The sequence below is a fragment of the Hylaeus anthracinus genome, unplaced genomic scaffold (genome assembly GCF_026225885.1).
Source record: "Hylaeus anthracinus isolate JK02 unplaced genomic scaffold, UHH_iyHylAnth1.0_haploid 12000, whole genome shotgun sequence".
NCBI lineage: Eukaryota > Metazoa > Arthropoda > Insecta > Hymenoptera > Colletidae > Hylaeus > Hylaeus anthracinus.
The window spans coordinates 6,303,599-6,326,816 of record NW_026534347.1 but is presented as its reverse complement, the minus strand read 5'-3'; the positions used below and the strand labels follow the sequence as shown (position 1 = coordinate 6,326,816).

Sequence of the window (23,218 nt, the reverse complement as noted above, 5' to 3'; positions counted from 1 at the left end):
TTAGTTCAACAAGTACAAGTCCAATTGTGTATAATATACTCGAACGCGTTCAAGGTTTATGATAGGTGTATTGTGCTAAAAGCATTCCTTGTAACGTATCGGTCATTAAGAAGGAATCCGATTAAACCCCATGACCTCCGTATTATACCCTTGACGATAATGACAGAATCCGATCAGTAATCATTCGGGCAAGGCTCGCAGCGCGGCGAATCGTCATGGAAGCCGATTGGAACCGCCTTCGATGATAGGATTAAATGAAAATGTAATTAACGTATTAGTTTAACCACGCATCGTTGATAACTGACGTCCATGGATGGTTGACGAGCTTGTGGTAAATATATTAGAGCTATCATTGACCAACGGTACACGCAAGCCTTGAAGATTTGATGCTTAATATCCTCTACCGAGTGGCCATCATTAAAACCATCAAGAGGTACCATTTAATAAAGAATAAATATATTTATTTACATTAGATTCGATTATGAATCACATATAATAATTAACATACCTACTTAAGACATAATACATAACATTACTTACATAATTTAGTAACCCCCAGTAATTTATTTCCCAGGTGTAAATAGAATTGAAATGAACAAATTCGGGAGCGTCGAGCTCGACTTATCGTACCGTAAAAAATTGTCAGCCCGAGAAGAGATCGAACGTCGAACGCCGCTGGACGAAATTTATCCCGTGCACGGCAGCTTCCTTGATGGGATTAAGAATATCAGCGGAAGCCAGGAAAGTTTTCGCGGCCATTAATCATTGACCGCGCCTCGGTAGCGAAACAACGGGATCCACTTGGTCCGGGGATACGTACAATTTCACGGGGGTCACCTTGTCAAAGTAAATCTCGCGTGAAGTGGATCCCAGAAAAATTATTGTCTCGCTCTCTCGACCTACTTCCTGGACAGAAACTAATATCCGACTGCGCGTCCACGTCAGCTCCAAAAACTTTGAAGTATAATGCAGAGACGACACATGGGTGTCAACAGCCTTTCCAGTTCCGTTTCCAGCGGCCAGTCTTCGGCCGTCGTCTGACCAGAATTTTTCACCAACGACGCGACACGCCAACGGTTATTAAACTGTCGGCCGCCAGAGCCAGATTATACTATTCAATTTAGCTCGACCCGCGAATCCCTTTTCCGCTGTCGGGAGCGTCGAAATTGCGAAAAAATTTATCGTAGCTCGAGTCAAATGCTGTTCGAAATGATAAATTTCGAGCAGTCTACTTTCTTAAAAATCTGTTCTATTTATTCGTTAAATCAGGTAGAAGAATAAGGTCGTGCTGGTTTACTCGGTAGAACGAGATCGTCTGAATAGGTGGGACACACTCTACTAGTTAGATCGAGAAATAGGATAGGACTACAAAGGCAGACTACGTGAAATAAAATCGGTGCTAGGAGAGATTAAAAGCATTATTTGTCCGAACAGGACGACCTCATTCTGCTAGTCAGATCGAGAAGTAGGATAAGACTGCGCTGAGAGGCTAAGTAGAATAAGATCGTATCTAGTCAGACGTGGAGTAGACGGTCTGGCCATGTACTGGCTTATTCTACTAGTTCGTGAATGGTGTACAATGCGGTCAAAGGAGTAGAATACTCCCCGAGCATCGAGTTTGAATAGATTTCTTCACTTTTCAAGGAGAATAGTCATGTATGTGGCCAGACATGTGAAATATCCGTGTAAACAACCAGCCAATGAAAACAAATGCAGACAGACTGAAAAACTGGTAACCTTATGCAATCAGCTAAGTGGATATTGTCCATACCTAGTCAGACCAAGTGAAAAAGTACCGTATTTATCCAGACAAATGTTCATTTTACATCGTTACAAGATCCTATACATAATGATTAACATCCCTGCACCTCAGATGGGACAAGCAATGGGCAAAACAAATTTTGCGAGGATCTTCGTCCCAGATGAAACACCGTTCAGAGTGTTTCAGGGGCTCCTCAAGGATCCCTCGCATTCATTTAAGCAACGTCTCTCTGGCAAAGAGGTATATCAACACTTTGAAGTAAAAGTACTGTATGCAAACGAATGGAGAAAATATGCCGAGAGTTTATGCGTCCGTGAGATCCTCGGTGCGTTTTAGGGAGAGGCTATGAAATTCATATCTGTTTTATTAAAATTATACCATGGGGGGAGTTTATTTGGCCGGGCTACGAAGTGACGTGGTTTTAATAAAGCTTTCATTGAAGCCTGTGTTTACAAAGTGATAGGATACAGTCAGGCCAAGATGAGACTTCGACGAAGTAATAACCGCGAAGGAAACTCGTGTGTATTGATTCAGGAAGCGATACGTTAAATTGAAAATTTACCTTTGTGTGTCTTCGAAACTGTCGGTGGAGTTTGCTTGTTCTCTTAATAGGCGGAGGAATCGAACAATTAGCATCGCAAACAATAGATTAACGTAGAATAGAAGGGATCTGAATCGACTAAGAGTTCGACTTACTCTTTCGTTCCAATTTCATCAGCCAGCAATCCCAACGCAATTGTCAACTCGATATCGTAAATCTTTGATCAGCGTCCAGGGAAGGAGGAATTTCGACGCGCGGAAAGTCCATAATGAACCACGGTTCCGACGTATAAGCTAAATACATCCGTTAATAACGTGCAAACAGAAATTAACCGGGGAACTCGTTGCATGACTAATAATTCACGGTCGGTCCCGAACAATCCTCAATTGTAGAGGGGGCTGGTCGAGGAGGGAAGGGGGTGGCGAGGGTGAGAGGGGGGGGGGAGGATGGTCCGCATAATGCCGGCGGTAGATGCGAAATTCACGTTAACTGGATTCCCGCGTAACTTCATTTCCGCGTGAAGTAGTCGTTTGCGCGATAGAACGGAACTTTGATCGCCGGGTGAAACTGAATTCCGCAGTTCCCACGTATGCTTCTTCAATCATCGCCGGGTGATAACGGCGACGCACCAAGTACACAGCGGATTGTACGGCGCACGCGAAACCCGTCCAGCGCGAATAATCGATACCCGATCGGTCGTATCTCGTAGCCTGGGTGCTGGTACGTACCACGGTTAGAATACAAATATCGGTGGTACGTTCGCGCTGGAAGTATCAAACGCTCGATTGAAATTGATAGAGTGCCACGAGTCTTGCGCCGGTGGCTATTATGGTTGCCGATGGGGCTGATACATATCAATGATATTACAGGGATTCGATACCAAAGTATCGTGCTTAATGAGAAATGCTGACAGGCAACGAAATCTAATCTAATCTAATGGGATTCAGTCTAACAAATTTCGTTAGTGATAAGCTAAAGGACATAAGGACGTAAAGGATTTATGTTTGCAGTGGTGTCAATCGCTTCAAGAAATCTATAAGAATTTATAATCAAGTCTAATGATACCAAAATAGACACGTTCCCAAAGTTAGGTTATTTTATGTATTGCGATTCCTGTTCGTATATTTTGCAGCGAGATGGTGGGAGAGTGAAAATGGTTCATTTACTCGGAGGTTTTTTCACCTCTTTTCTTTTATCTCACTTGTATCACTTCTTTGATATACCCTCATCTTTTTATGTACTAACACTGTTCTACACTTTTGTTCTTCTTCCTCCTTTTTCTAGCCGCTTCGCTAGTACTCAAAGCAACGTTCTTTTGCGTAGTCTATCATTATGTTAAAGAATTAAGGTAAAGACACGTGTATTCCTATTATAATTTTAGCTTCGTCGCTTTGCTCGATAATGCGGTTAGAGCAGCAAGTTTCAACTTACTTAACATTAGATTTTTGAGTCTGCAGCGTTTTCTTAGTGCAACATTACTGACCACTGATTTAGAATTCTGATGGCCCAGGTCATCCTATACCGAAGGTTAGCCCTGAACGAAGAGATGTGGGAGACCGTTGACTACGGCGTCCCTCGTAAACCGTGGCCTGGATTTACCCCAAATTTTGCAACTTACAAGCGGACATTCCGCAATTATCTCTGCTTCCAGTATTTTCACAAAGCAACGTTACTCTGTCCTGTTGCACTTTGTGTGCTACACTGCCTTCCCTGCCTCAGCACAATTTAATACCGTTCTACAACCTGCAGTCTGCAAGAGTATCTAATATACGGATTGACCTACTTCATCAATTAACCTATTAATTTGTTCTGAACCCGCATTTCGCTTATGGTACAACCCCGGTGTTAATAGAGAGAAACATTCTCGAGTTGACCATAGTTTATTTGAATTGCTCCTTCTATAATTAATATTATTCCTATTGAGAATTACTATATTTATTGTAACAATTTTAAACATAAAAAATGAAAACTTAAACTATGATCAAATAACAAGTAATCAAGTAATAGAAGCATCAATGACATAAAATAATAATTTATTCGTAATTATTGTTTTCTATAGCAATAATTTCATTCGAAAGGTTGTGTATTTCTATCGAATCTTATAGTTTCAAGCAGCCTATATGTGAATTGTAATTCAAGTCGTCGCGATCGTGACGAGCGATTGTGCACAATCGTCGAATAGATTATGTTTCATTAAGTATTCCTTCGGATTGGACCGATTGCAGTTACCAGATCGATGTTTCGGTCGCTGATCTGCTTGAGTGGTCGAACACAGAGCTTATAGTTACCTCCGGGGACATGTCGGCTGTTCCACATTGTCAGTCTTTCACAATGGGTCAATAAACAATGGATGGTTATCGCATATGATTCAGCTAAGAGCAACGCTAAAGGTATTGTTATCGATTCGAACGTGGTCTTCCATGTCGACCAATTTGCGATTCCTATTGGCTTTATTTCAATTTTTCGATGCAGACATATTGCAATATTTTGCCTCATGGATACGATCCGGTAATTGTTCACCGATAACCAATTTTTGTTTTCATTAATTGGCAATTTTTTTTTATATTAATTAAATATTAAAATCCTGATTGGAAGTTAAATATATACATTCCTCGACCGGAACTGAATCTAACGATTTCCTAATGAATGCGTTATCGGTACGCCGCAGCAATCAGTCCATGATCGATTCGGCAGACGGATTTCAATGACCGTGCCTGAAAACAATGAACCATAACTGCCATCCGACTACAGTTGAGCTCTGTGTGTACATCAAACATTACTCCGACAACTTGTCTCGCGTTTTAACAGAGACAATCAGGGGAAATTCGTGAGATTAATAAAAATTTGCCCGAAGCACAAATGTCCAAAATTTCACCGCGTGTTTCATCGATTTCGCGATCCACACGAGTCATATCGAGTCGGTTCGATTATGTAACGATTTTAACGAGCATGCACACGGTTGCTGCGTGCTTGGTAAATGTATTTAAGATTGCAATTAAAATAAATGTACGGTTGCCCCTTCGATACTGTTTGAAAATCGTTTTAACGAGAGACAATTTCCGGCCATTGCAATAAATTTAACGTTCTCGTGGCATCAATCACAGCGGAGAGGTAGAAAATTAACCGTCCGGTTCAATTTCTAATTACCGATACTTTAATTACTCGACTATTAATTAACAGACCGCGTTGGAGTTATTTTCTGCTGTATTGTCACTACGGGCTTAGCAAGGATTGCGGAGCTTTGCATATGTAATTAAGTTCTGACGTCTAACACGATTAATCTATCCAAGTTCATTGAACGATGGTAAATCTTCATCCATAGGGGCGAAATATTATCGTTGCGTATCATTAAACTCTGGCGGATTATTTATTTAAGTTTAGTCTTTGTTTCTGAGGCATACACAAAGTGAATTTCGTTATAATTATCACTCTACCGACTACATCTTTTTCTTCGTTATAATATGTGAAAAATATTTGCACCGTGGTTTTCGAGATCGATAATACATACCGAACTTTTCCAACACATTATATATCAGTTATTAATTATCCAGACTACTTAACTCGGAGCTATTCTAAAGTTAGCTTATCCAAATATAATCCAGATGTGACACAGACCACGCTTCAACTATCAATGAACGATAATGAGCTGAATAAGTTAAAAATAGCGTAGATTGCATTTCCAGAACATCGTGTGTTATTATAACAACGTTCACTTGGAACTTTGGATACCTGCGTTATTTTCAGTCTGATAAATTTCTGATAAAAATATTATGCTATTATTGATGAATATATTAAAGACGCAGAGAAAGTAAACTTCTTTTATGTGTAGCCCTTAACGGTTTAATGGTTGCACATAAATTTCTTATTACTTTCTTTTTAGAGAGACGGTCGGTTTAAAGGACAAAGCATTTCGCCATCACAGTTTTAACTAAGTTTGCCAATGAGTTCCTACTTATACCTCCAAATTTTTAGGTTCTCATGTTCTCTGTAACCTAATTAACGAACATTCGAAAAAATCCTCGAACACGTTCCTTAGAAAAAGTGCACCCCCAAGCGATCGTGTCTATAACTCCAGCCTCCCGAAGGTCTCGACACATGGTCGATTCGATTCAGGACGCGGCGCACGCTCTTTTATTCACCGTCGACCATTTAAGCCTTTTATCAGATCGAGGAAGCTGTAATGGCCAATTCCCCGAAGCGACAACTTTAATCGCAACGAAGCTCTCCCGATTCCTTGGAACGCTGTATCCACGGATGGTTTCGGCGTTGTTCTTGCAGAAAACGCTCGATAAATTCTGGCGGTCTGGCTCTCTCGAAAAAGGAATTTATACGGGGACCGCCATAAAGCGCTTTCTTCCTTCACCTTCATTTACTTGGCGCCGATCCCTTTATTTTTTCCCATTTTCCCGGCCCTCCTCCTGATTCCTTTCCCCACGCCGCGTGTACAACGGTTAGCTAATCTTTTGCAAGATTTATCCCCGACGCTTCGAAATCTCTATTCACCGTCGACTGAAAGGCTTTCCCGCGTCCCTTCGCGGATGGCGTTCTTACTTTCAGGACTATCTGGCTCATCGGCAAACACGCCAGACGACCTTTTCGGCTTCATTATTTACGAAAATTCGATTTCTCCTCCTTTTTTCGCGATGTTCGTTGGTGGATTATGGTTTTTGGAACGTTCTTGTTAAGAAAAATCGCTTTCGTGGAAAGTTACGAATGTTATTAAAACGTTTATTCTAAAGGCAAGAAAAATCATAACCTTCGAAGCTTTTGTGCCTTAGACAATTAGTATTACGAAAACCAAGTCTTACGGCACAGAAGTTCCGAGAGTCATGATTTTTCTTACCCATAGAATAAATCCTCCTTGTCAGTCTAGCTTCCCGCGAAAAAGTTTCACGTATTCCAATCAAACACCGAAAAAGTTTTCCAGCAGCGTTGCGTCGTGTCTCCTCCGCCCCAATAATCACCGTTTCACGCGAAAAGCATACTCGCGAAAATCCTGCACAGGAATTAAATCTCTCCAAAGGCAACGGGAGCCTGGGATGACAAACGATCGCGAATTTTTCGCGTTCGTTTTTCGTTCGGCCACGATCGATAGCGTGACGCGTGTTTTTTGTACCGCGGTTCTTGGGTTTCTTTTCACCGACGGACAAAAGGAAACAGAGCCTGTTTAAAGTAAGATCGCATAATCGAGGCGAACATCTCGAGACGTTTAAATACAAACAATTCTTCAGCCGACGAGGCCAATTATCCCAACAGATGACTCCTTTTTGTACGTAAGACAGAGTTCTCCTTGTAAGGCTCTTGTAAAAAATAATCGGCAAGATCCTTAAGGCGAAACTAAGCGTCGTGGCTCGCTGAGAAAATTCTTCGCGAGGCATCTCGACATTAAAATACGAAACGCAAACGAAAGGAAATCCCAACGCTTCGAGCATTACACGCTGAGGCGTTCTTCAAGTTCCTTCTTTGTGAAATCGATGTCGAGTGTTGAGATGTAAATCCTTTTTCCAGGTTCCTTCTCGACCTCGTCGATCTCTAATAATCACGGCCGTCTAATTGCTTCGGTAATTCTGAAACAATATTACCATATTCCTTCGATGTTCTCGTTTCCGATGGAAGAAACGCTGCAGCATCTTGGGAGACTTCTTTTCATCTCGGGGTAAACAGATTGCGAAATTCCTTCGATAGCTAAAGGAGTATCGATGTCAATTGAATCGCAATTACGGGTCAGTTCGTATTAATTACAGTGAATGGAAAGTGGTGCAATTGAACGGAGTAATTGTTCTCGTAACTGTGCGAAAGACGAATCGTTTGGACGTTAACTTTCGAACGAAGTAGTCTGCATTATTCAATAGTGGATATTTGCCGCTGGTTCCCAACAGAATGATACTTAAGATTAGTGTTCCAACCAAAGTTGATACAAATAAATAAGTGGCTTACAAAAGGAGAATGATAACCTTTTAGATTCTAATAACTTTCTAGAAGAAAGAAGAAAAATTCACCCATATGAAAGCTCGCAATTATGTATGACAAAGTATAAACGAAAAATGCTACGAAATAAGTACAAGAGGGTGGTTTTTCTCTCGGAAAATCCAGAACTTCTGAGCTTATGCTCAAATTGTAAACGATTGTTCGAAATAGCATCCTCGACAGAATTCCCTCGTTAGTTCGACCACATCCATCCATATTGTTTTCCTAGACGATCGTAAGAAGTCGCGAACATTCCTTGTTGGTCATTTGTCCTCGTTTTTGTTTCACGCACACATGCGCGCGCCGCGAGACAAGTTCTGCACCGCGAGACGTGCCATGTGCGGCAAGGGCTTTTAATTAAAATATGGAGATCGGGCCAGCAGCAAAGCCAGCCATTGTGGCGACGAGCCGAGCTGCAATAATAACAGATAATATATCGTCCATGGAAAGCCGCGGTAACTGGCTCTTTCAAACAATGAATTCAAATCCGGGAACCGGGCGGCGGACAATGACATCTCGAACCTTTACGTGTACTTCCGCAACTGACGCCCACGAGATTATTCTTCGACGCCCGGTGCAAGAAGTAATAATCTTTGCTATATTTATCCCTCGCGACCGTGAACGCTATTTAAACGAGCGAAACCCGCGGTCGGTGAACGCGATGAGATTTAATAAACCGCGATGATGCATGGGAATATCGAGATTCTATTTATTGGAGGATTCAAGAGTACCATCGTCTTTATTTCTGTACTTAGGTGGATTAAAAACTGACCTGTTACTTAGCTTCTTACGTATGGTCGGATGTATTATGAGCACGTAAATTAATTCATGATATAAAAAGAACGTGGGTTGTGATCATTTTGAAGCTGAGTAATTTTCTACAGCTTGAGTTTTGTTTTTCTTTGGCGATATCGAAAGTTCAATTAATACAATCTGCGGAGATGGAGCAAAAGGATTAAATATAATCTTGACGCAACCTGGAGGGCACTCTTCGTTTGTTTCGTTCTGGGCACCTATAACCGCACACACCATAGGGTGTATCCTCATTAGTCTACTCTGACTCGGTCTGGTTAACTGATTGGCTCGCCAGTCATTATCTCCATTTCACGCTTCACGAAATCCAGTGTATGGTATCCCCACGTTGAACGATAATAGCAACGGTGCATCGCAGATCGATGTAGTTAGGTATTGGTGTCAATGAATAGGCTTAGTAGTTTTACCGCAAAACGGTGGTGTGTACCCTGCGATGGGAATTCAATTATGACCCGCAAAACTCCTGAATTCGCATTCGTTTCGCACACTAAACACGAAATTCAGCAATAGGCTTAAGACATAAATAAACCTCGAGCAACCTTTTACATTCTAATCGTTTCACTCTAGCGCTAGCAACGTCATTCTAAATGAACCTTGTTTGTGAGTTACGTACAATTTACGCGAACATTTAAGCGAAAACGCGAGATAATGTTCACGAATAAAATAGAATTTAAAGCTAACGAAGTAAACGAAGGAAACATAAGCTCGCAAATATTTTGCTTCGAGGGTGCACTTTCTTCGAACTCTAACTCATTCTCCATGAATTATACTTTAGCACGGAAAGTCGTTTATCGTACTAGACACTTGAGATCGGGCGAATGAACATACTCAAAGTGGACGCTTGATATTTTTAATATTGCACGGTGGTTATTCGGTGTTAAAATATTTTCATTGGAATTACGAATGAGGAATTATACCAAGGAAGACGTAATTACATGCTTTTATATAGGTATATCTTTCTTCTTCCTTATTAGAATCTAAAGGGTTAGTTGTAATTCTCTTCTGTATCACACCAAATTATTTATTTTAACTTTGGTTCTTCATCGACTATCTATCACTTATTGATATCATGAATTCTTCTGTTAGGAACCAGTAGCAAATACCCACCCTTGAATAATGCAATCTCAAAGATCTTCCTCAGTGAAAATCTTCTTCCATCTTGTATCATGGTGCAACTAGGATTCCCCGGCTATACCGAGTCACATTTCAAATGAAAAGAGGCATCTCCGACAAGGAGCTCGGCCTCGAAAACCCGACACCCACCGCGACTCCATGCCGCGCCATCAATCCCTCTCCGGAATAAAAAACTTAATCTCCCAATTGCCATTGGCTCGCAACTCTCCGACGTCCTCATATATATCCGGTAGGAACGTTTCCTCGAACGATTTGCGGTTATCGGCACACATTCAATCCGCAGTTATCCCACTTTCCGGAGCTCATACAGCCACGCGATGCATCCGAGAAGAATCTGCTAATGGATCGTTGAGAACGGTTGCATTGAATATAAAACATTCGGTCGAGCAAGAAGAAGAGGCGGTTCGTGGAGGAGGAGGAGGCGGTGAACACTGGTGGAAGGAAACAAAGGCGTAAGGGAACAAAGCGAACGAATAAGAGCAAGGAACAGAGGGAATCGGACGAAGGGGTTACCGTTTCGGGGTGCCACGGTCGAATGGGAACTAAGAACTCTGGTTTATCCCTGTTGTAAAACCCGCCAGGAATGTTCCCTTTATTGATGTATGATAGGTTTGGACAGGGATCATTCGCGGGGTTAGGTCTAGTCAGCGGCGTGAAAAAAATGGGCATTATAAATAATTCTTGTTTACAGTAGTTTACACAACAATTTTAGAAAACACGTAGTATTCTGTTATACAACGTTTTAACTTTATTCGAAAAAAAAATTGAACACAAAAAGCACTGCAAAACTATCTTCGCAATCGAGCAAAGTCAAGCGATGGTGTATGGTGTTACATTCTTCCATTCCATCAATTATGAGCCAACGAGAGAGGTACTGAACTTCCGAGCGACGCAGAGACCTGTTCTCCAAAGTTTGCCAATTGTTCAACATATCCTACATACCTACTATGGCGAGAAGTAACTTGTTAACACAAGTGGTCGCTGATGCTAACTACAGCGGTAAATTGGGTAATTTCCACATGACTGCACGCTCTGACCATCACCATTACCATTTCAAGACTTCTTCATTTATTTACTACGCGAAAGCGTTGAAACCATTCAGTGCCGAGGAAATGGTATCAGGTTTGATGAGAATCACACCAATTTCGCCATCCCGCTCCAAATTGGTACACCTGGAGGTTACGTTTCGGGGATATCGCTCTAATGTTTGATGCCGTGAACCGATGCAACCGTTTTGAGCTAAACGTTAAATTTAACATTGCTCTGAAATGAACCCGACACGCCGTGTCCCAGGGACACCTGAATTGCTTACATGCGCCAACGCAAAAGGTTACACTAACTAGGTTACCATAATTAGCAATTACGTGTTTCGAGACAACGCGGTGTCATCGCTTTCTATAGCACACTCGCTCTCATTATACGCAAAATGTATTCTACCTACGCGACGCTGGTATGGTTTCGTTCGCCATGTTGCTTCGAGGCAGGTTTTTGCTTTGTTGGCAGACGCGACGAATCATTTTCGACAACGTGTACTTTGGAGACAAATTACCACGTCAAATTCGAAATTGGCCGTACTCGGAACGGAACTTGACACAGAAATTCGATTTCCATTCGAGCAAGTCGGAACACTGGTTCGATCATTGACATAACGAGCAACCCGATAAAGCAGTTTCCACGTTGACGCGCCTGGATGCTGCGAGGAAGCCAAATGGTTAACCGGGATAAAGAGTCTTCAGCGATGAATTACGATTTCTGTTTTGTATCGCAGCTGGAATAACAACCGCGGAGGTCGTCGAATGGGGTGCACAATGTGTTTGTCCGACAAACGGAGAAAGAGAGGGTGGAAGAGGTGGATAAATAGCTAGAGCGAGAGAAAGCAGAATCTTGGCATCGTGGAGCGTTCCGTGGCTCTTCTGCGAGTGTTTGACGATGAAGGAGCGGTTTCGCGAGGGTTACCTGATATACACACACTTCGGCTCTCTCTCTCTCTCTCTCTCTCTCTTCCTCTCTCTCCGTCTCTCAGGGACATGGGACGTTCGCTCACTTAGACGTCGCTTTAATTACTGTCTCATCGCGTGCTCCGCGACCCTTGTGTTTTTCCTCGTTCCTCCGAGAATGAGTTTCCGCTTTCCTTTCGTGCTCGGCGTACTGGATGAATATAATTAAGCGAAGAATCTGCCGTACGGGGAGGAGAGTCCTACTGGCTCGCAGCATCACCATGCTTGATGAAACGTTTGGAAATGCACGACGTTAACTGGAACCTCAATTTCGTAGGCTTTCAAAGACCGTGGCGCGGAAGGAGGTTAGTGTTACGCGTTACGCGAGCTGGAGAGGATCGAGGGCGACAATGATTTCCGGTTTGGGAGAACGTTTACTCTACTTTGTGCCACTGCGCCTGAGAATTGGATCCTGCGTATCGGTTTCGATTGGTTCGCGATGGGATTGATCAATGCTTGTTTGAATCAACTCCGTTTAATTAGCTAGCTCGTCCGTGGATCTGATTGATCTCGAAGTCTGCTTCTCATTCGATCCGTTCAAATGAAAATTTGACGGCTGACCTCTTTATGAATTGGGGAAATCGCTGGATTAAAGCAATAGGGGAATACCACCCGAAGATATTTTGCCGAAACAGTAGGAACGGCGCGAGGAACACGTCGCGCGCGTGCACAACACACATAAGGGAGTCGAAACAGGTAGAACGTCAGAAGCAGATACGTGGAAGAGATACGGAAAAGTTGGGCGCGTAAACTTGAAATTGGTTGCTGGTTGCGGTCTGCGGATGCTCGATAGGAATTCCTGATATGTTCTTGTTTCCCGTCGAACTTCGGGACTTCTCGTGCGTTCTGTCCTTTACTCGCTATCGCGCTTGTCGGTCCTCGTGTAAGCGACCCCGCAATTTCGTGTCTCCTTTGTTTGACATTCTTTGCAATCTTGCGTTGCTTCGTCGGCACGAGTATTCTCCAACGCAGGTTTAACTTGCTGGCTATTTTAAAATACTGTCGTCGCTGTGAACGTTCATATGGTTTACGTAAAATTCCCACAAACAGAGATTTTCAGCCATTTGCATCACACGGGAAAAAGATGACCTGTTCCTACCGCCAAAATATGTCTTGCTTGTATTTAAATGAAAATGTTTTGAAACACATGAATAAGCAATGATGTGGCCTGAGTGAAGGATTTATTATTATTTTTTTTAGTCCATAATTGAAGGATTTGAATGAGAATCGAATGATAATAATAACATTAATAACGATTCTTCATTGCATTAGTTTCTCGTGTACGAAATGAGGAAATAAAACACGATACCTCCTATTATAATTCCCTCCGCTTTTAGTCTGACAATTCTCCACCCTCCCGCCAGGTATTCATGTTGAATCACCTTTCAGTCCATGCTAATTGAAGTTAAATGGCCATTAAATCGACGCTCGGTCTCGTTCAAATTTCCTCCGTTTAATCTGTTTAATTGCACCCAAGTTTGTTGCGTCTTGCGCATTTCATCGTTTCTCATATATCTCTCTGTCTCTTATAACGCGTGGACATTCGCGCCCGTATAAATTGAGACACGTACTGTCTGCGTACAGCCGGATATCACGGTCTGAAATACGTACTTGTAATTACGCGTGAGAGGTGTTTGCAACTCTGGACCGGCAGACGTGCGAATTAGTTCACGCAGACACGGATTCGTTACGAGACTGACGAGCGATGTGAAACACCGAACGAGAACGTGATAATCCAAACGTGAAACGGTTAGATTGGTCTTTTCACTGGAAATGTTCAAACGTGATATGTTGGAAAGATTGCTGACATGTATCGCTTTAATGTCACTTTAGTCGCGGAAAGTAATTCCGCAAATAGAGCGACGGTTCATAAATACGAGAGACAAAAGATTTTTGGCGCACGGACGCCTAATAGAATGGCTCGAGTGTGCAATCAACATGACGTGGTTCAATTTTTGTCTGTCGATAAAGAGGTTGTTCGTTAAAGTCCAATAAAATCCAATTTATTATTTTAAATTTCATAAACCAATATCAGTTCCTAATTTGACCTACGACAAGAGAAAACAACATGGAAAGTCTCCTTATTTGTGGATATGCATCTATCGCGAGGAGTTTGTAGATGCGCGATAAATTCAGCCAGCCTTCGCGAGTTTCCTCAAAACTAGAATTGCTTACGCGTGGCAGTATACTTTACATCAATCACAATTTAAGACGCGGGAAGGTATTTTGGCGAAAACGTCCAATACGGAAAGCAATTTCCACCGCTTCTGTTTTCGCTAAGTAAAGTTTTGCCTGATAACAGGTTGCATAACGTTTTCCTCGTTACTACACCCGTGGAAAGTTCCCCCGTGATTCCGAAAACCTCGAGCAGCGTCTGTACTCCTGTAATTTTTCAGCACCCGTCGACCGGAAAATTGAGAAGAACTTCTCAGCGCATAATTCATCTTCAATAATTGCAACGGTAACTGAAAGAACGAATTTACATGAGAGCGAGGTTCGTGAAATTACGATGGTCTCGTGAACTGTAATGAATTCATAAGAGCCACACGTTCCTCCCTCCTCTTACTCATCTTCCAATTTTTCTCGTCTCGTTTCGCTGGTCGTTAGCTTTCGTATCTAGTTTTTGCCAACTCTCGTCTCTTTTCTAATTTAATCTCCCGAGGCGAAATTAACGTTTCTCCAGGTTTCATCTGCGCCGTGTCCCAATCTATATGAATGGAAATTGTAATTCTCCGCGTGACGATATATTTGTTTCGTTTCAATCGAACTGTTAAAATTGGCGCCTTGTCGCTCGACTGTGTGTCCATCAGGTAAACACATCGGAAGGTGCGCGCGGTCAATAACCGACCGACAAATAAGGAAATTTAATTTCTTCAATTTTCAAGTTTTCTGCTTTTCGAATAGATTATTTTTGTTATACTTTATTTTGTTTCTATATTTATTTATATCGTATAGATACATATACAGTTATATAAATCGGGTGTGTTCTCACATGAATTTAATATGACCTCAACACGAACAGTTTGAGATATTATGGAATAATGTTCAAAAGGGTCCAACTTATAGGCTGACCGTAAAAGTCGAGGTCTCGCAGGTTTCCTTTTTTTCATTCCGCCCCACTCGTTCCTCTTTATTCAGCTTCGGGTCGACCGTGGGCTGCGTAATAGTCGAAAGAAACACTTTGTTGAGAAACGGCGTCTACCCCGAAACTCCGAAGCGGTCACGCGAGCTTCTCCGGCCGATGATTTCGGCCGAGAAGTAGGAGGAAGTTCCTGTTCCACAAAAGGAAGCCACGAAAGTTGGAAGATGAGAGGCCATCAGAACTATTCTCCTTTGTAGGAGGCAGGAGTTCGAGGAAACGGTTATGAAACGCGTGTGACCCGGGGAAGTCGCGTCGACGTACCGTATTTCGAATAAATAAATGGTCCGGAGGGGGCGACATTGTTAGGTAAAAGTTTGACAAAGCTATGGCTTGGGTGTGCGAGGGGACGGCGTTTATTGCTGCGTCTCGAGAATTTTCGAACTTTTCCATCAGCTATGTCCTCCTTCGAAGAGAGTTTCGTTAGCTCTCGAATAACGTGACAAGCCTTCTCCATTCGAATAGAACATTCACGTTTCATCTATTCAGTTAGAAATTAATGATTCCTTTTAGTTCGTTAGTATTGGTACCAAATTGCTCTATACCGTTTATACAAGTATAATAGGACAAGTGGTGGTACTGATCAGACGAGTAGAATATACCGTATCTGGTCAGACGGGTGAAGTATATCACATCCCTATACAGTTTAGCAGATGGAGCGTATCACTAACCGGAACAGTAGAATATTATACGCTTTTCAGACAAGTAATACTAGATTCAATCCTTGTTAGACGAGGAGAGTTCATAGCCAAACTAGTAAAATAGGATTACCTCTACGCGGACAAGTAGAATGACCTCGACGCCTGATCAGAATGTTCAATAAGGCACTTACTAACAAAACTTAGTCACGTTTCTATCGTAGAAATAGAACACCTCTGGCATCAATTTATCGTAATAGATTTCGATCGAGTCACTAAAATCTCGAAATACATAGGTAATATTAAAGTTAATAAATTTGGAATACTTTTTCTGTTACCTCTGCCTCTCTAACGATTTCATGGCGTGTTTCACGCTGAAACAGAAGCACTGCAGGCAACATCGAGCGGCACAATAGACCGATAGTTAACAGGTAGTAACGTAGATACGCTTGTCACTCTGCTGGCGAAGAGAAACGAAACGGAGAAACGAGATCGGCGGCTGGGGCTGCAGCCTTCATTTGGTTGCAAATAGGGTTCCTACCGAATGAACGTTTTAAAAGTTAGCTGCTGCGAGGCATTGTTTGGCCGACACTGGCGAACGCAAGGGGTGAGTCGGTCGAGTCTTTGATTAACTGGCGCCACGAGGCAAAGTCTTTCACGATTGTTTGCCACTCTTGCCGTCTTCGTTCCTCTTTGTTCTCCTTGGGCTACCGTTTTTCTTCTCCCCCACGGGCGTTCTTTCTCGTGGCAGTTGTCGTTTCCGTTGTTGCCTGTCTCCTCCTTTTTCAGGGCGCAACAGCCATCGAACCATTTCTATTTGTTTTATTTTTCGGCTTTATTCACTCAGTCTGTTCATCTTCCTCTTCCAACCGTTTCTCTCTCGTCCGTTGTTTCTTCCTCGTTGCCAACCTGACCAGATACTTCAATTAAGTTTCCCCTGAAAGCAAGCCAAACTACTTTTCGTACGCATGCACTCTATTTGCGCGTCCCGCTCGCCTCTGGCTCCGTGAGCTGAAATCCATTTAGGGCTGCCACACTCCTGGAGAGGTATCGATTAGCTCTCGCGATTTTGTAAACGGCGTGTGACGTATTGGCTGTGTGCCTGCGACGAATGCCTATCCGGTGAAATTGCGCCGTTCGCGATACGGCGGCGTGTTTATTTGCTGCGTGTGAGTGATCGTGGAACGATCGCGTGAAATTTGAAAGGAGACAGACGCGACATTGAGCAAACGTTAGTTGAAATAAATTAATAGAGAGTTATTAAATTGTATTAAACTATTTCACAAACGATGTTCAGGAAATTGTGCTTCGAGTGGCTCGAACGACGGAATCAAAATTCATGGAACAACGTTTATTGGATAATTATATTCATACAGTTTAGCTGTTCCACTGCGAGCTCGTCTAAGTGCAACAGCTTCGTTTTGATATCCCCCTGTTACCTTTATACCTTTGCCTTACGGAAATGGAGGCAGTGCTTCGTCCAAGGTCTATTGTCGTTTTCAGAAATTCTGTTCCATTTAAACATTGCTCGGTGATTCCGCGGTCAAGTACCAGCATTTCACCTGAATTTCAGCGTTCATCTCCGTTATATTTCGTAACCGTATATAGGACACGGTGACTTGAAGGAAAGGTAACAAAAAATTATGAAAAAGTATTTCAAATCGTTCAGTTTTCTTAACAAGATTCTTAAAAAAAATAGAGATTTAAAATATTTACAAACAATACCAAGCATGCCTGTCAGTTATCATATCGGACATCACGTGGAGAATTCTTTAGAAGGTTTCATGAATTATGTAGATATACCGCACAGAAAGCTTGCGAAAGTTTTGAATGTTCCAGAAACCTTCCAATAAACCTGAGCTCCGTTCATCCAAGCGTTGCGTTCTCGCGCGCTTTATAACTCAACACGTTCATCAGTTATAGGAAAAATCTTGGCAATTTTATATCACTCGAATACGAGAAAATGATAGTTTCGAGAATAAAGACGCCTTTAAATAAGCTCTTGTTTTTTCGTGATATCAGCGATTGTATTTCAGGCCCGTGTACGTGGTTTTCCTTTTTTCCTTTCAAGCAAATTTCTTTTCAGATGAATTAATTTCAATTCAATTCAATTCATTCCCGTTTGGATTTCTTAGATTTCAAAGACAGCCACCTCTTTCGTATTATTTCGTTACCTATATTTCCAATTTCCTTAGGACCAGCTATTTTCGTATTCAGCGTAACTAAACCGAATTAAAGGAAATTGCCTTCCTTACATTTTTCTTCTGTCGAAACTCTGACCCAATCCAAGTGTTTTTTTTTCTTTGTTCGCATAGTGATTGAGCTTTCGTCTAGAGAATATAATTTTCGTTAAAGACCAACCATTTTAAGTGTTTTAATTTAAACGAATCGCACGAATAGCTTCTTCGAAGACCAATCGATCGATTTTTATTCTCCACCATAAAAATAGAGCCTTTTTTGTTCGATAAGACAGGGTTCGTTCTCGATCGCTTAGAGTCTCTTTTCCTACTTCTCGGGTTTGCTCCATTCTCAGTTCACCACTATCGCGCAAATTAATTCCAGACTGTTGCTTCCAGCGGACTCCATCGAGGCATGGTATAACTTTGTACTCAAATGGGCCGTTCCATTATATTCGCGTGCATCGACAGTTAAACGAACCACATTCTAGCAAAGGCTCGATCTTGTGTCAGTGGTTAAGACGGTCACGTCCCCTTTGCGTTTTAAGATACCTATGAAATCACTGTGTCTTTTCTGCCTTCGTCTTCCACGAAATTAAGTCAGTTCGTTTATGGAGTAATCGAGTCGTTCATTTCCACGCGAGGGCGTCCAACGTTATTCCTTGCGTTACGTCGCAGAGGGTGGAGGACCAATGGACTATCATTTGAGCGTCGATGCTTTGTTTATTCATGGATATTTTGAATATCAATAATAAAATGTCATCAACATTCTCAATGCTGAATCAGCGAGGAAATTTTCTCTGCGATGAATAAATTTCAATTCAAGAAGAGGGTTCTATAAGTTTGAGCTCTTGAAGAAATTGATACTCCTGTAAATGAAATTGAAAATTTCGTTCGGCGTGTTCAATTTATTTTCTTCTACGGAATCACTTTTTTGACTCGTTACGGTACACCGAGTATATTACCGTGTTCACCAGCAGTTGATCGAAGTCGATTACCGGTCAGCTCTCGAGTATCTCGCGGCAACGTCGAAGATTGTGTAGACATTCTGCCCTCTCATTCAAGAAATCCGATACCGCAAAGTACTTGTATTTATCTGCCGTCGGAGCTCGCCGGAAATATGTCCACCGGCCGGAGAAATAGGAACGTTTCTTTGTCCCTAGGAGTCGTGCAGCTTCCACCGAGCGATAACGATTTCTATTGGCGTTGAAGAATGTCCAGAACGAAATTCGGTGGAATAAAAGTGTCTGTTGGCGGAAAAATAAATTGTTCCATTCCAAAATCAGTACGTGGTAACAAACGGTTGGAAGAAATTGACATTATCGATGAGTTCTCAGTAGAAATCGTTGGGGATCATTATGATTCTGACTAGAGACTTTGATTTCTTTTCCCGAGCACTGTTGATGCTAGCTTTTCCTAATTACACACATTTGTACATAAAAGGCTTCATATTCGATAGAAAATAATTCCAAAATGAAACTCCCTCGAGGCAGACGGTTTAAAATAAAAGTAAAACTGAAACTTGTAGATATTTTTGCGCGCCACAGCGCGAGAACAATTAAGCAGGCCGCCCCCGTTTGAGGAACCGCAACAGATGCTGGAACGCGAATTCGACGTCTCGTTCACTGCGAGGCGTCACAGGCCGCCGTCGCGACGCTGGAGCGTTTCGACGCGAACGAAATCGCTCTTTCCGTCGTTTGCATCCATCTTCGCGAACGCGTCGGGAACTTATTGTTCCCCGGCGCTTGCTCGCGACGCCTCAAGGGGTGGAGGATTTTTTCGCGGTCCGTTTCCAGCGTACCCGTCCCGACGCTGAGAAATTTCACCAATTCCTCTCGCAGTTAGCAGTTCGCGGCACGTTTCTTGCGCTGGGCTGGATCCGAAACGAACCGATAACTAGGGAAACAACTTATTCTCCGGGGCGAAGTTGGGCCAGCGACGCGAAAGTACTTATTCTTCTGACTTAGGAAGACCCTAGCCGTAGCCTGCTCGTAGGTCGCGGGAAAACTTTGCGAAGGAATGAGATATTACAGGGTATTTGGAATTCGAAGTGTCCCGCGATGCGCGCGATTAAACGTCCGCGTGCAACTTGCATTGTTTCCCTTCGGGCGAGGAAAGCTTTGAGTAGTCGCCTGACTCCTATCAAACTGCGGAGATATTCAAAGTAATCGGTGAAAATTGCTTTGGTATTTAATTAAACTTAACCCTCTGCGCTCGAGGGACGACGATCTTTATTCGCGTTGAAATTCGTTGAATTTCGAATTGGTTCACAAGTTCTTCTATCGGTCTAGGAGGTGGGAAATGGTACATTACTTCATTTCTAGAAGAGTGGAGATCATAGATTGCCCCACAAAAGAATTCATGTTTCTTTTAGATCAAACATTAAAGATGTGAAATTTAAAAATCAATTAAGTAAATTATATTTAAAAAATTTCCAAATGACTCAATACCGATTTTAATTGCTCCCAAGCATTACTGGAATGTCGTGTCGTCTATAAGAGAGTCTGTGGTAATAGGTACCGATGTCTGTTTCAGTGCCGCGGGTGGAGATCGTCGACGAGCACGGTGCCACAGCCGGCGACAAATTCTACAAAGCGGGTAGCACGATAGAATTGAAGTGTGTGGTCAGCAATATACCGCAGCCTACCGGATACGTAACGTGGCGACACGGATCTCGAACGCTGAATTACGACACCACTCGCGGAGGAATCAGGTGAGCTCTTAGCATGCGATTTAATGGTACAGAAATTGATTTCATCGCGCGTCCCCGGTCGCATATAATTTCGTGGATATTCGTGTTATTATCGGGAAACCAGGTCGAGATTATACCGGTGGAATCTAGTTGCCCTTGATCCATGAGAATTGTCTGAGGGTGGCATCCTTTGGCGTGAAATGTAACTTTGCTCGAGAAATCGCTGAAGTTTGTGGAATTTGTCAGGCGTTGGGGCGAAATGTTTATTGAGGCGTGAATTAAATATGAACACGTTCGTATTCTTCCGTCGTAGAATAAACATTTTTATTAGCAAATTATTATTCGCGAACTGTTTTTATTCTTTAAATACATTCCAATTAATTATTTTCTAGGCCTCCTAATTACATTTAGTAAATCCACTTCATTTATTAAAGCATCACTTTATTAATAAAAGTCTGACGAGAAATCTCCGTAAACCTAGCGTTAACGATCTATTATTGAAACAAAATTTCGTCCTGAGAAACAGGCGCCACTTTCTGTCGAATGTTACGTTAGTTGGGAACGCGTGCGTTGCCAACTGCGTAACCGTGTATTTTAGTAATCGGCCGACCGAAACTACTCTCACCCGAGTATCAAATGGTATACGAGCAACCATAACCACCCAATCCCGTGCCAAATGCAAGTGCTTGAAATTTAACCGAATATCGGACTTCTGGCACTTCGTACTGGTCGAATAATTCAGAAACGTAACAGGAGTTAGTTCTCGTCGACGGTTCGCCGTGCGTAGGAGTTATTTCACGACGCTCGTTGATGCGCTTTATCGAGAACGCTTAAACGACGCGCGACGGCTCGAAGTGGAATAATGCGTACTATATCAGCCACCGCGGCGCGTCTCTTCTTTTTAATTAGAGCAAACCTGGTTGGAACATCTGACTGCGGCGGGCCCGTATTCAGATATGGTTTGCGGGCACTCGAGTAATTTCGTTGGCCGCCGGCCGATAGTTTATTCAGGCTGCATGGGGATTCTAATTGCTCCGATAAAGAATGGAACGTTCGGTGAATTTTGAAAGGCTTTCATTAAAGTTCTCCGAACTGGCAGCGGTCGACGGTCCGACGGCGTGTGTGACCTAATTGGTTATAGATATGACGGAATTCATGAATTTTAAATGGCGTCGTTCGGTTACTCCCGCCCGGGGCTGGGTTGCCTTTCGATCACGGTGATTCGACGATAAATCGATTTGCGGCCGTGGCTCGTTAATGCGCTCGCTGTCATTTCGCGGAGGCTTTCTTCTCGACGGTTCGGGATGACAGCGAAATCTGGCTGACCGCCATTGAACCAGGGTGGAGACCATTCGCGCTTGGTAATTGTTCGCTAGGTCGCCTAGGGGGTTTGCTTCCCTAGTTTGGGGGTTAAATTATTAAATAGCACGGAATAATTCGAGATAAAAACAAACAGGCTTCGTATGCTTTGGTATAGAGCTCTACATAAATTTTATATTATAACAAAATACCCCAAAATTTAATGTGAAGATTGATCACGTACTGAAATTAACACATGTGTCAATATATTTGAATAAATTATAATATACTTTAATAAATCATTTATTAAAAATACAACGCAAATAGAACTCAGAGTTCTATTAAATTCGAATATTGTTTATGTTAGTTCGATTATTAAATCCGATTCGGATTATCCACTTTGTTTCACTCGTTAAGCGTTCTGAAAAAACGAGCGAGAAAGAGTACCGAGAAGCGCGTTCTTGTAATGCTCGGTGGAATACTTGAGCGATTATCTCGAATTGGTTGGATTTTTAATATCGATTCGTTTCCTCTCCGTCGAATTATTCTCACGTACACGCGAGCAAATATTTGCTGCGACTTGATTTATCTTTTTTCGGTCGTGGCAATTGTACCTTATCATCGCTTGTTATTGTCGCTGTAAGGTTTCAGACATAATAAAAGACAAATATATTACCGATAAACGTGCTTTCCAGCTTCATGCTCGACCGTGCGAAATATACAAATTATCGTGTGGGATTACAATTTTATCTTTTAGGATAACCAATTTGACTTTGCCCAGAACCCCGCGATTACACGCTTCGCAGGGATATGTTTGCACGATAAACTACCGTTAAGAGGAATGTAAAATCGCAGGAATGTCTATTATTAAAAGTGCCGCTACGAACAACTCGAGCGAATTACCGTCCAAGCAGGGATCCGTTTCATAAATGTGTACAGAATTAAATCAAATAAAGAAAGGGACCAGCTATAAAATTTGAATTTTACTCCGTAAATGTAATTTACGTTTGTTGCTTGAATAATGTTTCGAAGTTGCTCCAGTTTTAAGGAATGAATTTT

The 23,218-nt window shown here is 42.3% G+C and overlaps 1 protein-coding gene across 1 annotated transcript in view; it reads left to right on the top strand.

The window, feature by feature from the left end:
* The window catches only part of LOC128890130 (peroxidasin-like), a 232,890-nt gene that overhangs the window by 123,484 nt on the left and 86,188 nt on the right, over positions 1-23,218 (top strand). Inside the window, exon 7 of the mRNA XM_054148367.1 lies at positions 20,704-20,881. Coding sequence (XP_054004342.1) covers positions 20,704-20,881 — 178 coding nt within the window. The remainder of the gene's footprint in view (positions 1-20,703; positions 20,882-23,218) is intronic.